At 46.5% G+C, this 15,425-nt stretch overlaps 1 protein-coding gene across 2 annotated transcripts in view; it reads left to right on the top strand.

The window, feature by feature from the left end:
- The window catches only part of MFN2 (mitofusin 2), a 32,344-nt gene that overhangs the window by 1,846 nt on the left and 15,073 nt on the right, over positions 1–15,425 (top strand). For both annotated transcript variants that reach the window (XM_074218421.1, XM_074218420.1), the window contains 12 exons: positions 4,143–4,321; positions 7,735–7,870; positions 8,936–9,098; positions 10,293–10,417; positions 10,802–10,910; positions 11,077–11,184; positions 11,922–12,075; positions 12,265–12,332; positions 12,416–12,537; positions 14,070–14,196; positions 14,712–14,816; positions 15,192–15,294. In XM_074218421.1, coding sequence (XP_074074522.1) covers positions 4,147–4,321; positions 7,735–7,870; positions 8,936–9,098; positions 10,293–10,417; positions 10,802–10,910; positions 11,077–11,184; positions 11,922–12,075; positions 12,265–12,332; positions 12,416–12,537; positions 14,070–14,196; positions 14,712–14,816; positions 15,192–15,294 — 1,495 coding nt within the window. In that variant the 5' untranslated portion in view covers positions 4,143–4,146. The remainder of the gene's footprint in view (positions 1–4,142; positions 4,322–7,734; positions 7,871–8,935; positions 9,099–10,292; positions 10,418–10,801; positions 10,911–11,076; positions 11,185–11,921; positions 12,076–12,264; positions 12,333–12,415; positions 12,538–14,069; positions 14,197–14,711; positions 14,817–15,191; positions 15,295–15,425) is intronic.

Below are 15,425 nucleotides of genomic sequence, written 5' to 3'. Positions count from 1 at the left end.
TTCCTGGAAATGGGAAGGGCTCCAGACCTCCAAGAAGAGTTGAAGGAGAGGTCTGGGAGGAAGCTGGGGCTTTGAGTACTTTTGATTATTTGGCTTCCTTTTATGGAATAAATTGTAGAAATGCAAAAGGGCCTTTTCAGCTCCTGCCTGCCGTTCTGAGTCTCAAATGTTAAGTGATATGTTCTGGTTAGGCTGAGAGTTCATGGTTACTTAAGAAAATAGATCCTCTTTCCCAAGGATGGTAAACTTGACTGATCTGTTGCTCTGCCTGCTCTTTTCTTTTGTGTGTTGTGGCCCCAGGTTAGATTCTTAAGCCCCTTCAGGGCAGAGACTTATTTATATCTTCAGCACTTAGTATAGTGATTAATCAGCCCTTTTGGACCTACTATAAATCCAAGAGGGCAAGCAGGTGAGCAAAGGGGAGCCAGTTAGATTTCTTGGGACCCCAGGGGGTTGAGGGAGTCAGCATTCCTCTTGATTTAGGAGAATAAATTTATGGCAGATGAGGGATATGATTGGATTTGACTAGGCTAGCCAAGGGAGTAGGAGGACCCTTCCTATCCCAGATGTTTCCAAGACTAAGGGCAGAAACCAGGAGACCTTCACTGCTGAGGAGGGAAAATTTGAGGAATTTTCAGTTCTTTCTCATTTCCCTTACATGGAAAAATTGTACATTGTCACTGAGCTGCTTCCACTCCCTTTCCTGGGGTAACAACACATCTGCTTTTTCCTTTTCACTTACCATATACTAATGCTTCTGGTTTCAAGCCCTTTAGTCTCACAAGTAATCACTTAAACTAAAAAGTATCTCATATAAATGGCATCTAGTTTTCCAGAGGTAGTTTGTCCTCTCTTTGGGGCACATGAGTATTTAATCCCTGTAGGGCAAGATGTCTTGTTCCAGGGCTCTCTGACTTCAGGGCTGTGCCTCAAGGCCAAGTATGGAATCCATTAAGATAGGGAAGAACTGGGGCGGCTAGGTGGCATAGTGGATAAAGCACCAGCCCTGGAGTCAGGAGTACCTGGGTTCAAATCCGGTCTTAGACCCTTAATAATTACTTAGCTGTGTGGCCTTGGGCAAGCCACTTAACCCCATTTGCCTTGCAAAAAAAAAAAAATCCTAAAAAAGAAAGATTGGGAGGAACATAGGTTTGTATACTCTGGAATTGAGATGGTAGATAAACCCTTGTGCATCTCTGTAGAGGTCTGGGTTTTTTTTTTGTTGTTTTTGTGGGGTTTTTTTTGTTTTTTTTTTTTTTTGCCCTGCTTGCCTGATTTTCCCTCTAGCAGGGTCTGCCCAGCCCTGGCAAAGCTGTGAATGCCCCAGCTGCCAGGGGCTAAGGACTTCCATTCTGGAATCTGACTGACCCCTCAAGTGACATAGTATTGTCTCATATTGTTTCCAATTTTCCTTTTTTGCTCTGAAACTGGATTTCTCCTTATTCAGTCTCCCCTGGGTGATTTCCAAGAAAAAAGAAAAATAGCCCCACAGCATTGGAGACCTCTGGGGAAGAAGTGGTGGTGCGTCCCTGCCACTAGTACAGTCTACAGTCTTCCTCCTCACATCCAGTCAGGCTTTTCCTCATCTCTTCACACAGTGGCTTCAGTCTTTCCATCTGGTCCATCAGATTGATTTTGGCAGTCTTTTGTCACCTACTCTTCCTCAATGTTCTTAACCCTTCTGAGATTCTTACAGATGCTAGTGAGCAGCTCTGATGCTGTTGTTAACTGCAGTCATGCTTCCTCTTCCCTGCCCCTCCCCCCCAACTCGGGCATGACTTCACCCTGGTTTCCCTGTCCCCTGTAAAGGTGAGAGCACAAATGGGGAAGTGGAGCATCTGGCAGACATCGGATTGGCAGGGGCAGGGGGACCTTGACAAGAGGGGTAAAAGAGTATGCTGTCTGAAGATGACTACAGTGCACCTTGGGGGTCCTTGTCATGATATCTGAGCTTTCTTTTTCCTTTAGACATCATTTGAATAGGCAGGATATTACTTCTGGACATTATCCTGTGCCTTTCTAAAGAATTCAGTTCAACAAACATTTATCGCCTTCTACCGTGTACATTGTTTAAAATGACAGGAAAACAGGCAAATTGGAGAATGCCCACTTTCAGCAGCTTAGTTATGCCAGGGGTAAGACAAGGCAGGTTTAAGTAGGTTTAAGGCAATTAGAAGATGGAAAAAGTGCTAAAAACTGTAGAGATTAGGAAAAGATTTGTGTAGAAGGGCACCCTGAATGAACCTTGTAGGCACTAGAATTTCTTAAGATGAAAAGGGGAGAGTGTGAGTTGTTCCAGACATTGGCAGCTGCCTGTGCAAAAGTTTGGAGTTGAAACTGTGAATTCAGGCAACAAATATTTCAATATTTAAAGGGCCCATCATGAGGAAATAGAAGATGACTTGTTTCCACCAGCAGGTAGAAGTGACAGGGAGGTGTAGATTGGAGTTGGATTGTGCTGGGAGGGAGTGCTCATTAGCACATTTAACCAGGATGACAAGCCATTCCTAGACTCTAGTGCCATCAAATCTGGGAGCTAGGTCGGGCCTCCCAAGTCCCCCAGCCCAGGCTGTACCTATATCAACATGCCCATCTAGAGGTCCTCCAGCCTCTGCATGAACCACTCCAAGGAGAGGAATCTGTCTCCTTTTGGAGAGCTCCTGTTGTGAGGATGCAACCTTTGTGTCCAGCTGAAGTCCACCTCCCTATTACTTTTACCCCATTGGCCTTGGTTTTGTTTTCTGAGGCCAAGAAAACAAGCTGTTTTCTCATGATGAACCCTTCAGATGTTTAAAGACAGTCATTTTGTCTCCTATGAGTCTTCTTTTTAGGCTAAATGTTCTTGGTTCTTTCAGTTACTCTTACCTGACATGCTTTTGAGTCTTCTCATAATTGTGGTTGATTCCCAAGTGGTCACTATCCCATGACCTTCAGAGAGTTCTGACAGGCTTTAGGGTCCAGTGAGATAGACATCTCTCTCATTCTAGGTCCTGATTTCTTTTAAGGCATTCTGGAATCAAATTGAATTTTTTAGTTGCCACATCACATTGTGGATTCCCATTGAGCTTTTAGGCATGAAAGTTCTTCCAAATCCTTCTGCAAACACTGCAAACATCTACTATGTGCCAGATACTACTCGGTATTTGGAATGCAGATACAATGAATGAAACAATCTCTTTTCAAAAGGAACTTCTGTTCTGACAGGGGAGACATAGCTCCCTGTTCAGCACTTGTACAATGATTTCTTTGGAACACAAGCACAGGACTTTATATTTAGGTCCAGTGACTTCCCTTCATATTTGAATTAGGTGGGTCCTTCCTCTTGTTTCATTTCTGGAGCCATCCTACTGACACAAGCACAAACATTGAGCAGAACGACCTTCAAGTTGTGTTAGTTGTCCCTGGCCAGGTTGGGTGCTCAGCAAAGCTCAGACTCCTTCATCTGACTGCTGGCAGGAGAATAGCCTCTGTCCAGAGGGCACATGACTTTCTCAAAGGCTTTCCCTTCTGCTTTCATAAATATCAAATCTCCACACGGACTAGAGAAGGCAGCTATTCTCTTCTCATTGGATAGCGTCTCTCTTGGAAGCTTAGGGTGTTTTTGATTTGCTCAGAATGTCCCTGATGTTCTGAGAGCTGAGTCAGGAGGCTGAGGGTCTTGACTCCAGTTTCTGACCCTCTGCATGCATTTCAGGTCTCCAGGGGGAGGTCTGATCATCTCCTCAGTCCTTGCCTCACGTCTCTGCTGTGATTCTCTCATCTTATCTTTCCCATGGTCTTTTCACAGTGTTCTGTGTCATGGAGGCTACTTTTACTCTCAGCTTTATGTAAAAAAGACCCAAGAGGAGTATAACCCCTGGAAAGTTATTTAGGCTTCCTTCCTCCAATCCAGGGAACTAAAAAAAACAAACCCCATCTAAAGCTATTTTATATAGAGCACCATGTGGGGAAATGGAAAGAGGATTGAGCTTGGGAGTCTCAGACCCGAGTTCAAATCCTTTTTCTACTTGCCACTTGGGAGACCTCATGCAATTCACTTCCCACCTGGGTCCCAGGGTCCTGTCCTGTCACGCGTGGGGGCTGGGCCGGGTGGTCCCTTTCAGGAGCAGACTTGACCTCATAGACTGTACTTTTCTCCACAGCGCAATGTCCCTGATCTTCTCTCACTCCAGCCCCATCGTTTCAATCAAGAAGGACAAAAGACACATGGCCGAGGTGAGCGCTTCTCCGCTCAAACACTTCGTCACTGCCAAGAAGAAGATCAATGGCATTTTCGAGCAGCTGGGGGCGTATATTCAGGAGAGTGCTGCATTTCTAGAGGGTAAGTGATGTCTCTGACTTAGCCAGTTGTGATTTTATTTAGTCCTGACTGGAGGGCTGGGGACTCTGGAGAGTGTGGTGAGGGGGATGGCAGCGGCTTCTGTCAGACTCCCGTTCCCCTTGGATTTAGGCTTTTGGCATTTTCTTCAGACCTAGAGGATCATAGGATTAAGATCTGGGGGAGACCTAGCCCAGCCCTTTCATGTGACAGATGTCAAGAGTTGAAGGCCAGGGACACACAGGGAGTAGACAGATGACCTGCTCAGAATGAGCTTCGTCTCCTAGACTAACTTTTAAATTGGAGACAATTCCTGGTTCCAGACTGTTCAGAGAGAGAAAGTAGCTTCCTCTGGACCTGCCAGGGATGGATTCGAATTTGGGTGGGCACTGCTTTTAGTCTTTTTTCCCTGCCCCCGAAGGGCCTTGAGGCTCAGAGAGGTCATCTTGCCTAATCCAACTAGGATTTGGAGCCAGATCCTTGGGCTCTGCACCTTTCTGCATGTGCACAGTAGAAAAGCTGTATCATGTACCTTTGTAAAAGGCTTGTAGATCAGTGGCTAAATCTGGTTTCTCTCTTTAGCTGCCTTGACTGTGAAATGAGAGGCTTAGACTTGATGGCAGGCAACAAGTATGTATCAATCTAAACACCAAGTCATTGCCTGCTTTCAGAGAGCTAACCTTCCAACGAGGGAAGACAGCATACCAAAGGGAAGTGGAACATGGGGGTCCTTGCATGGGGGAGGGCGCCATCAGAGACAAAATTAGAAGCAGAGTAGGATGAGGAATGAAGTCTGGGCCAGCCCAGGAGGCTCTCCCTGTAGGACCAGAGGGCAGAGGGATGTTCTAGGAAAGGCAGCTGAGGCATGATGGCAAGGTTCAAAGGATCTCCCAGGCATTCTCAGCCAGGCTGTTCTGTGATTCCATGGGGGGATGGAGAAGAACAAGGGCTAAATTTAGAACTAGAGAACTTGGAATCCAGACCAATGATGTTTACAACCTCTGTGATCTTTCATCTTCCTGGCCTTCACTTCCTCATCTCTGAAGAGAGGAAGGTGGGGCTGATGGTGAGCTGGGAGCTTCCTTTGGCTCTCAGCAGGTGTTCTGGTCACCAACCAGCCTAGAGGGCTCTGCCGGGGCACCATCCAACCCAATGGAGCCTTTTGCTCATTAGCCGCCAGCCTGTCCACCACTTCCCTCTTCCTACCAGACTATTCTACCCCACCTCCTCTTCTGAACTAAAGTTTTGCCTGGGTCTTGGATCTCATTGGTATAAAAAATTTTAAGGGGGGAAAAGTCCTTCCACTGGCGCAGTGGGGCCATTCCTTTAATGCCCTAAGAGTTGCTCAGTATGCTTTGTGAGAGGTTAAAAATCTTTCTGGTGATCACCCAGCCAGCATAGTTCTGAGCAAGGTCTGAACTGTGAGTCAGAAAATCCTTGGGTTCAAATCTCACCTTTAAACCTTATTAGACATATTACCTTGGGAAAGGTATGTCTCTCTGAGCTTCAGTTTTCTCATCTGTAAAATGAACACAATATTGTCTATAATACATACTTCATAGGATTACTAAGAAACTCAAATGTGATAATATATGCAAAGAGTTCCTGAACTTGAAAGTGTTCTGTGACTCCAGAAAGCTGTCTGTTGTAAAAGCCACTTTGTGCATGTGAATTGTTAGGTGTATGCTTCTCCAAACTCTCATCCACTCTGGTTGTCTGTCGTCCTTTGGATCACCCGAAGTTTTGATTCTTGAATCCTATTTTTCCATGATTCATAACCATGTGGCATCCCAGAGGTAATACTGTGGGTTCTTGTGGCAGAAAAGAGTTTGGTATTATTGGTAGCACTTTGTGAGTGTCAAGGTACCATGGGCCCCCAAGAGAGACCTCCCATGGGGGTCACACTTGTTCTGATGGTGGGCAGCCTGTTATTAAACTATTTCCTCTGGTCCCAGTTTATTGTCATCGTCTACTGTGCCTTTGACAAAGACTTTTTGATTTGGGCCTCCAGGGATAGGGCCTTTCAAGTGTTTGTCTTATCTGAAAGATTTGAGCATTCCCAGTGGGAGAGACTGGTAGGAAGTGCAGGGCCCACCAGATCCCAGAATGTTCTTGAAATATCCTGGATTGATAGGGACACATGATGGTGTCAGACACTGCTTTTGTGAGTTTGTTTTCAATCCAGCATCTAGTGTCCAGCCAGGAGGGGCCCCCACACATCAGCTCGACATTCCAGAGACTCCAGTCACTGCTGCCACATCAAGCACATGACTATAAAAGGGAGAAGTATCTGACCTTGGGTGCCTGGGCCAGGAGATGGTGTTGGCTTTTTGGCTCCTGGCATTGCCTGTTTAGTGTTAGCAATGAGTCAGGTGTGTTAGCAGTCTGCCTGCTAATTAGCATGTTTTAGATGCCTTGGGAGTGTGCAAAGAATTGGGGGTGTGTCAGCCTGATGGTGTGTCGAAGAGTTTCCCAGGAGTTCAGATTATAGGTGTCTCCCGTTTTTAGCACCGGTAACTGGGAATTGAATTCTTTAATATGCAAAGAAGGGATCAAGCCTCCATTCTTTTCCCATCTGCTGCTCAGTTTCTCTGTCTAAAAAGTTAGGTTTATCCTTACTGTCTCTTCTCCTTCCATAGTTTTGAGAATGAGACAATAAAGGTATAGAAGGCTTGTATCTCTTTGCAAGGGTACTTCATAGCTTCAGGATTTCATCAATGTTTTTCTTCTGACTCCCTGACTCTTGTATCATTTATCATTAAAAGCATCCTATCAGACTTGAAACTTCATAGCTCATAGACCCATAGCCTGAAAGAAGCTCAGCAGCCATCAGTCTTCTTTTGTAGAGGCTCAGTTTTTGGTTTGTTTTTTGTAAATAGTATTTTATTTTTTCAATTATATGTAAAGATAGTTTAAAATATTCTTTTAAGATTTTTGAGTGCCAAATTTTTCTTCCCTCCCCTCCAGATGGCAAGCAATCTGATGTACATGTTATATAAGTTATATATGCACAATCATGTTAAACATATTTCTACATGCCATACTGTGACTAAAAAAATAAATGAAAATAGTCTGCTTCTGGCTGTGGATGGCATTTTTCATCATGAGTCTCACGGAATGGTCTTGGATTGTTGTATTGCTGAAAAGACCAAAGCCTCCACCAGAGGCAGAATTTGAACTCAGCTCCTTTGATGCCAGAATCTTTCTGGGTTTTTTTGTTTGTTTTTTTTAGGTTATTTTGCAAGGCAAATGGGGTTAAGTGGCTTGCCCAACAGCTAGGTAATTATCAAGTACTCCTGACTCCAGGGCCAGTGCTCTATCCATTGAGCCACCTAGCTGCCCCCCCAGAGTCTTTCTGTTTTGCCACAGTGTCTTTCCTGCATGTCTGACTCTTCAACTTCAATTTGTTTCCCCAGAAACTCATAGAAATGTCGAGCTTGATCCTGTCACCACTGAAGAGCAGGTACTGGAAGTCAAAGCCTACCTGTCCAAAGTGAAGGGCATCAGTGAGGTCCTGGCCCGAAGGCACATGAAGGTGGCATTCTTTGGCAGGTGAGGCCTCATTGCCCTCGGCCCTTTCCTTAATTGAGCTCTTGGTCCACACTTGCAGAGAACTCTGAGAGTCCCCTTAGGACCTCCCCTCTAAGGCCCCAGGATTTTCTTATTCATTCTGCTTTGGAATCAGAGAACCCATTTTAAAATAAACAATGATAAGGCAGTGTAGGTGGATCCTCAGGGAACTACGAATTGGAATGTCTCCTCTGCTGGTGCCCTCTCCACCCCTCAGTTTATTTCATTCTTGCCATAAGGGTTTAGAGTACTAAATTTTCTTGGATATTTGATTGTTTATTCTATAAACATTTATTAAGCACCTGCCTTGTAAAGGCAATAGGTGCCTGACAGACAGCAGAATTAGGAGCATGGGCCCTTGGGAAGCCCAACACATAATAGCAGTGCACAATATTACCTGATAAGTGCAGAAGGACAGTAAAGCAAGGATGTCCCTAGAGGAAGGTGTTGACCCCTGTAAAATGCCATGAAGCCGAGAGACCGGGCAGTGGGTGGGGGGGGGGGGGGAGAAAGCCATAGTGGAATGAGTCACTTCAAAGAACTTCTTCTCCTTTGGGTGTCCCAAATGAGGTTGCTGCTGGTACTCCCAGACTCACAGGGTTCTTGTGTAAGAACTGAAAAGCACTGTGGAGAGCTTGAGTCTGCAGCTCTTATAGGAGAATGCTTCCTTCGCCTGAGTAGAAACCCAGGTGTGATGGGAGGCACCACTTTGTTAGAAGGATCAAATTTGGAGAAGAGCATTGAAAACTGAAAGAAGGAAATGGGTGGATATTTATTTTTAATCATATTAAATTATTTTAATTTATTTAAATTTAATTATATTAAATCATGCCCCATCCCCCACCTTAAGAAAGTTAGAAAGGATTGGGGATTATTGGGCCTGAAAAAAGAGAAGAGACTCATGGTCCCAGAGGAACCCCTTCAGATCTTGTCACTTTCTTGCTGGACCCCTCTTGCAACAGACCCCAGCCTTGCAGACAGGGCTTCCCCATCATCTTGAGATGAGTCCTGGCTGGGCGGCTGCTGATGACCTTTGATCTCTTCCAGGACAAGCAATGGAAAAAGCACAGTGATCAATGCCATGCTTTGGGACAAAGTCCTCCCCTCAGGAATTGGCCACACCACCAACTGCTTCCTCCGGGTAGAGGGGACAGATGGCCAAGAGGCCTTCCTGCTCACCGAGGGCTCTGAGGAGAAGAAGAGTGTCAAGGTACCATGGGCCCCCAAAAGAGACCTCCCATGGGGTTCACACTTGTTTTGATGGTGGGCAGACTGGGAGAAGGACATGTGAAACCCTATTTCAGGCCTTTCTCTCCAGAATGTGAAAGGACAGTTGAATCATCGAGAAGTCCTCAGGTGGCTCTTGTGTGATCTACTTCTTCATCTGAAGGACAAATTCATGTCCTGTTTCAGATGTTACAGTAGGGGCAGCTAAGTGGCGTAGTGGATAAAGCATCGGCCCTGGAGTCAGGAGGACCTGATTCTTACGATGCCAAGTGAAGACCATTGGGGAGAGGAGGGGAATAGGAAGCCATCCTGAACCCCAAGGCTTCCTGGCAAATCTGGCCTCAAATACTTAATATTATTATTACTTAAACATATGACTTGACCAATCACTTAACCCCATTGCTTTGTTAAAAAACAAAAACAAATGGTTATGGTTACAAAGCACATTGAGATCATTTCCTCATGTCAGGGGTTGGAGCCATCCTAAGACGCATGGAGCATTTGTCCGGGGATTGCATCTTGATTTTCTGAGTCTAAAGACTGGTTTAGCATCATGAGGAGTTTGAAGCTGTTCAGTTGGAAGATGTTGTGAACCAGGAGAAGGATTTGATGTCCTGAGGTGCAGAAAAGGGAAGGGACTGGCCTTCTGCAAACTGGGCCTTAGGGTCTATGCCTCCCACAGTCGCAGAATGTCTTGTCGGAGGGCTGCTCAGTGAGCCTCTGCAAAGGAAGGAGGGGGGCAGGCTGCCTGAAGAGGGCTGATGGTCAGACTGGATTGTGCCCAGCTCCTCATGCCACATAGGACAGATATTGACGAGCTTGGAGAGTGTCCCTTGAGGTTATCCAGGAGGGCACAAGATGCCATAGCCAGGATGAGGAGGGGCGCATGTGCCAACTGTTGTGTAAAGATGTGGAGGTCAGGCAGGGGGCAGAAGGAGAAGGCCCCCATCAGTGGCTGCAGGTTTCAGGCCGGCTTCTGCCCAGTGAGCCCTGCCTCAGGAGCTGGGATAGCCCCACTGGCTGTAAGTGCTGCTTGTTCAGTTGACTGAGATGGCCTCTGAGGCCCATTGTGCCCCAGATGCTTGAACTCTGGGTCTCGCTGTGTGGCTCAGCTGGTCAATCACTTGGCAGGCAGCTCCTGAATTTTCCCTCATCTTCCTTTCCTTCCTCCCAACAGACAGTAAACCAGCTAGCCCATGCCCTTCACCAGGATGAGCTCCTAAATGCTGGCAGCCTGGTGAGTGTGATGTGGCCCAACTCCAAGTGTTCTCTTCTGAAAGATGACTTGGTGCTGATGGACAGGTGAGTGAGGCCACAGGGGCTATGTTCCCTTGGGGGGGAAGTTGGGGAGACCTCAGGGTGGACTGGCCAGGACTGGGCCCCTCCTCTGTCTATTAGAGTGGCATTCCAACAGCTTTCCAGACTGATCAGCTGTGCCACGGCCCATCATTTATTAATACTCAGTGATAATGAGGTTCAGTGCTTTGTAGTTTACATTTCCCAAGATTGATTTTTCCCTGCAGCCTGTCATCCTAAGGCTGAGCCTGCAGTTGCTCTGCTCTTGGCTCCTGGTCCAAATGCATGGGTGATTTAGAATCTTCTCCTTTCTAAAGGGGAAGAAATGATTTTTTCCTTCTGCTGTCTTTGTGCAATGATGACATGTTTTTTTCCTTTTGTGACCTTTAGCCCTGGGATTGATGTCACTACGGAACTGGACAGCTGGATCGACAAGTTCTGCCTCGATGCAGATGTCTTTGTATTGGTGGCCAACTCAGAATCCACACTGATGCAAACGGTAACTCCTCCCCCCGTCTTCCCCCTCTTTCTTCCCTCTTCTTCCTTCTCACTCCTTCCTCTTCCTCCCTCCCCTCCCCATGTTTCCCCTTTTCCTCTCCCCCACCTCCCCTCAGTGACCAGCCTCGGTCGAGGACTCCCCTGAGCTTGGAATTCCTTGTTTACAGGAGAAGCAGTTCTTCCACAAGGTGAGCGAGCGTCTTTCTCGCCCCAACATCTTCATCCTCAACAACCGCTGGGATGCCTCTGCCTCTGAGCCAGAGTACATGGAAGAGGTGCGTGGTGCCCTGTCTGGTAGGCCCAGCTTGGGCTTGAGCCTGTATTTTCCCAACTCATGGCTTTCTAGAAGACGTTCAGAATGAATCCAACAAGTGCCAGGAAGCCTAGGGGTTCAGGATGGCTTCCCATTCCCCTCTTCTCCCCTTCCTCTCCCAGATGGTCTACCCTTGACATCATAGAATGTCAGAGCAGGTGGCACATAGACTGACAGGGACGGCAGGTCATCTAGTTCAATTCTGTCATTTTATAGAGAAAGAAATTGAGGCCCAGGAAGCTTGGAGACTTGTCCAAGATTCCCCAGGAAGAGACACTGTCCTTGGTCCTCTAATGATTGTCACTTCCCGGCTGTCTTCCAGTGGTTTCTATGAATACAGACAGAACAACTCCATTTTTATGGAGTTGGCAACACAGTAGAACTTGATTAGATAAAAGAAAAGTTCTATTTGCTACTGTAGGTCCACACCAAGGAATGAATTATTGAGGAAGGGGAGAAAATAGTAATGTTATATGGCAATAACTTACTTTCTGGCTTTGGACAAATTTACAAACCCCCTCTCATTTTTCTCATGTAAAAGTATCCATAAAGGTGGCAGATTTGTAGTTTCCAGACTCAGTAGCTGCCCTGCCCTACTGGGGGTGGTATCTGCTTAGTGCTGGTGCCAGCAAGGGCCAGACTGGTTTGTTGCATCAGAGGAGAGGGGCCTCACTTTTCTCGGACTTTGGCCTCTCTCAGGTCCGGAGGCAGCACATGGAGCGCTGTACCAGCTTCCTGGTGGATGAACTGGGAGTGGTGGATCGGGCCCAAGCCGGGGACCGCATATTCTTTGTGTCTGCCAAGGAGGTGGTCAATGCCAGGATCCAGAAAGCTCAGGGGATGCCAGAAGGAGGTAATCGTGGTCTCATTCATTTGTATGGTTATAGGGTAGCCAAGAAATTTAACAGTGCTCATTTAATCTGGTAATGAAGAAGGCCAGAAGAGCCCTAGGTAATAACATGAATGGTTTGGGGTGGTGGGTGTGATCGATTTATATCAGCTGCTCAATCCTTGTCCTACTAATGGTGGACAATTCTCCTAGGAGGTGCCCTGGCTGAAGGATTTCAAGTGAGAATGTTTGAGTTTCAGAACTTTGAGCGGAGGTTTGAGGTGAGCCTTCCCCGATCCTGCCCTTTCCCCCGCTGCCCCCCACTCCCAAGTAGCACATGACTCAGTGGGCTTTTCTCTCCCAGGAGTGCATATCGCAGTCGGCTGTGAAGACCAAGTTTGAGCAGCACACTGTCCGAGCCAAGCAGATGGTGGAGGACGCACGCCTCATCATGGATTCTCTGCATGTGGCTGCGCAGGAGCAACGGTGAGGACAGAAGGAAATATGAAACCTGCCTCAGTGACTGGGGAGGGGGTTGGAGGGAGCCATGCAACTCTCTCTCTAACCCTTCTCTTGAGAGAGGAGGGGAGTGTATCTGTACTTCAGGGCCAGGGAATGGTCATTACACTGTTATCTGTGTATCCGCCCTCTTCTCCATTACTGGAGTCATAATGTTCCTTGTTCTCCTATTACCCTGCTCTGTATCAGTTTATGTGGGTCTTGCCAGGCTTCTCTGAATTCTGTGTAGTCTTCATTTTTTAAAACACAATGAATGATATTCCATGGTGTGTTTATATCATACTTTATTCACCCAGTTAGTGGACTACTTTGTTTTTAGTTTTTTTCCCTACCATATAAATTACTGCAGGGAATGCTTTGGTAAGATTTGGGCCTCAGACATTCTTGGGGTCTTACTCAGGGGTGCCAGTGCTGAGTTAATGACTGTAAACAATTTATTCAGTTTTCTTATATTCCAAATTGTTTTCCATATTGATTGAACAAATTCACAGCTCCTCCAAAAGCATATTAGCGGACCTGTTTTCCCACAACCCCTCTAGTATGGACTATTCTATCATTTATTACTTTTATCAGAGATAGAGTTCTCAAAGTTATTGAGCACTTATTCTATGTAAGACCTTGAGGAACAGATTGCAATGATCATCTAATCTACCTGCTTTATTTTATTGGAAACTGAAGGCCTGAAACAAGTGACTTGCCTAAGGTCACTAGTTACTTTGAGAGTTTGGATTCTGCTGAGTCTCATGAGCCTAATTCGTCTTTGACTGCACTGTATCAAGCCTTCTCTTGAAATTACTGTAGAGCATTAATTCGGGGATTTGGAACTTACTCCTGCTAACCTCAGCAGTTGAAGATGGTTCAGTTAACAAACCTGCCTCACCATCAGCCAACCTCTGTATGAGCACCTGCACGTGGTGGGGGTTCAGAATGGACCCTGTGGAAGCTTAGAAGAAGACAAGTTGTAAAGCTCCTTGACTCTTGGTCCCCCCCCCCCCCCATCCCCAATCCTCCCCATCTCTTTAGTGCTTTGGAGGCTCTAAGAGTAGCTGTGCTGTGCCACTATGGGGGAGGCTTGTGGCAGAGGAGCTAGAGTGCTGGGTCTAGAATCAGGAAGATGTGAGTTCAGATTTAACCTCAGATTCCTACTAGTTGTATGATCTTGAGCAAGTCACCTAACTTATATTTGTTTCAGTTTTCTCAGTTTCAAAATGTAGTTAACAATAGCATCTTCCTCCCAGGGCAGTTGTGAGATGCTTAATAAATTCTTATTCTCTTCCTTCTTCCTTATTTTAATATTCTGGATTTAGGATTTGAGAGTCCAGGAGGCTTTTCTGTCTTATAATTAGAATAAAAACTTGTTAGTTCTAAAAAGACTTGCTCATTTGTTCTTTAGAATGAATAGGACATGAACTGTAAGAACTCCCCATTTCCTGATATTCCCGTGTGGCTCAGACTGGCTCATGGAAGTAGGTTTTCTAATTGATGCCTTCTTTCTCCAGAGTTTATTGCCAGGAAGCCCGAGAAGAGAGACAGGAAAGACTGGGCTTCATTGACAAGCAGTTAGAACTTCTAACTCAAGACTACAAAATTCGAATTAAGCAGATCACAGAGGAGGTGGAAAGACAGGTGAGCTCTACTCTGTGTGGAAGAGCAGGGTCAGACTCAGATAGAAATGGGGTTGTTAGTGCACACAAGGACCCCTGACTACTGCATATGGACTCAGCTTTAGCATGTGATAGTATCACTGTGTTTATGGTGTTTTATTTAATTGCCATTTTCCCAGGTACATTTTATTTTGATGTGGACACTGGACACCCTTGGGTGTTCATCCCATGTTTTGACCCCTCTGGGCTAGAAAGCATTGGAAGGGAGAGAACAAAGCCCCAGTCAGAGTGACTAGGCTTGGAGCTGGGCATGCTCTGGCTCTGATGTTTGTTTGTGCTGTGACCTTGGTCTCATTTCTCCTAATCTACCGGATGACAGTGGGGGACTAGCAGCTCTCCAGACCCCTTCTTCTGGCCCTCGGGCTTTAGGCACTGAGGATAGAGAGGTGGTTGTGGGCAGCCAGCACAGGAGCCTCCCTCTCACTCTGGGATGGGATGCAGCCTCAGCAGGGTTTGGTTTGGTTGTGTTTGCTGTAGGTGTCTAACGCGATGGCTGAGGAAATCCGGCGGCTCTCTGTGCTGGTGGATGAGCATCAAATGGACTTCCATCCCTCACCAGTGGTTCTCAAAGTTTATAAGAATGTGAGTCTGCAAACAGTGGACAGTGTCCAAACCTCCCACCCACTCGGCATGGCTGGCACAGGGAGCCCTCCATCCACTCCAGCTGCTGGAGTGACTCTCCAACCTCAAGTCTGATTGTTGGGGCCATCATTTGTTAAGTAGTTGTAGGTGCAGAGGGGTGCCTGAAGCAAAGGCCAAGGTACTCGACTTTCCAGAAATGATTTCTCCAAACTCCAGGCATGTTTGATTTTGACTAAAAAAAAATCCCCTCCTTCAGGACATCTTTGTTAATATGATCATAGTAGCTGGCACTTGAGGGCACTTTAAAGGTGACCACACACTTGACTTGGACTAACTTGTGTGACTCTCATAACAACCCTTCATCTTCCCCTGTAGGAGTTACATCGCCACATTGAGGAGGGGCTGGGTCGCAACCTATCTGACCGCTGCTCCAATGCCATCACTGGGGCCCTGAAGACCATGCAGCAGGAGATGATAGGTTAGTGTTTTGTCCCCCTCCTTTCCTTCCAGGGAGGCTTGGCCCCTCAGACAAGAGGAGAAGGGAGACCAGGCCGCCCTTGGCTTCCAGTCCAAGAGCGAGCAGTGAATCTCTGCCCATATCTGTATCTT

This window comes from Macrotis lagotis, chromosome 1 (assembly GCF_037893015.1).
Source record: "Macrotis lagotis isolate mMagLag1 chromosome 1, bilby.v1.9.chrom.fasta, whole genome shotgun sequence".
Taxonomy (NCBI): domain Eukaryota; kingdom Metazoa; phylum Chordata; class Mammalia; order Peramelemorphia; family Peramelidae; genus Macrotis; species Macrotis lagotis.
The sequence above is the reverse complement of the archived record's forward strand: the minus strand, read 5'-3'. Positions and strand labels throughout refer to the sequence as shown.